We start from the raw sequence: 973 nt of genomic DNA, 5'->3' as shown, positions 1-973 counted from the left end.
AACTGATCTTGGACCAACAACAAATACTAAACGCCCAAGCTAAGCCCCTTAATTTGAAGGTCATTGGTAACTTAATACCTCCGACAAGTACTTTATGACCCTTGGAGCCCACTCGCTTCCTTTGAACAAACAACATTGCCCATTCCTAAGCAGGCCACAACTCTCTCAGTTCCCGTAATTCTTGGTATTATCAACAACCCGAGACGATTCATAACAAGGTGCCCATTAAACAACAAATTCAACCGTCAGCGACTCTGAACGCAACGCAAACGGAGATGGACTTCCTCGACTCCTCCTTCTTCACCAAAGCAGGCCATAAGAGCTTGCCAACCGCTGCAAAGGTTGGCTCCCTCTCAGAACAGTTCAACAAACATCCACGGCCCGCACCGGTTAAATTTGAGCATCTAAATCTTCTCGTCAAGTTTGGGCCGTCTGTGGCGGTTGAAGAAGCCCTAACTCTCCGCATGCTTCGAACGTCTTTCGCTGAGAAGATACCTGTCCCGGAGGTGTATGGTTGGAGAGTTTATCAAAATTCTGTGTTCATTTATATGGAGCTTATTCAGGGAGACACACTACATGATCGATGCGATTCTCTCAATGAGCTGGATAGGAACTTTATTTGCGGCCAGTTACGGGGAGATTATTTCTTCCCTTCGGCAAATTTGAGCCAGATCCTTTGCGACTCATTTATCGGTATGCATGTATCCTGCAATGTCTATCAGCGGAGACGCTTACTGAGGTGTAGGAACCCATCAACGCAGCACGTTTTGCACGGATTATGGTCTTCTCAACCCACGCCTCAAGCAGGCCCTTTTAAAAATGTGGAAAGCATTCCACGGACTGGTTTTCCTTTCCTGGCCTCAAAGCTGTCTTCCGGATCCAAGGATATATCGGGGACCCTTATGAGACTATCTAGCAGAACAATGGGGCCCACAAGTTGATTCTGGGAAATTTCGACAGGGCAATAATCCTA

The 973-nt window shown here is 46.9% G+C and overlaps 1 protein-coding gene across 1 annotated transcript; it reads left to right on the top strand.

Annotated features, from left to right (window-relative positions):
• Positions 1–275: 275 nt before the first annotated feature.
• On the top strand, positions 276–506 carry HCAG_09191 (predicted protein; the record flags this gene model as incomplete). The annotated part of the gene is made up of 1 exon (XM_001535834.1): positions 276–506. A coding segment is annotated over one exon (231 nt), but the record flags the coding sequence as incomplete, so codon positions are not given.
• Between the last annotated feature and the right edge of the window lie 467 nt (positions 507–973).

The sequence above is a fragment of the Histoplasma capsulatum genome, genomic scaffold (assembly GCF_000149585.1).
Source record: "Histoplasma capsulatum NAm1 scaffold_56 genomic scaffold, whole genome shotgun sequence".
Lineage (NCBI taxonomy): Eukaryota > Fungi > Ascomycota > Eurotiomycetes > Onygenales > Ajellomycetaceae > Histoplasma > Histoplasma mississippiense.
The sequence above is the reverse complement of the archived record's forward strand: the minus strand, read 5'-3'. Positions and strand labels throughout refer to the sequence as shown.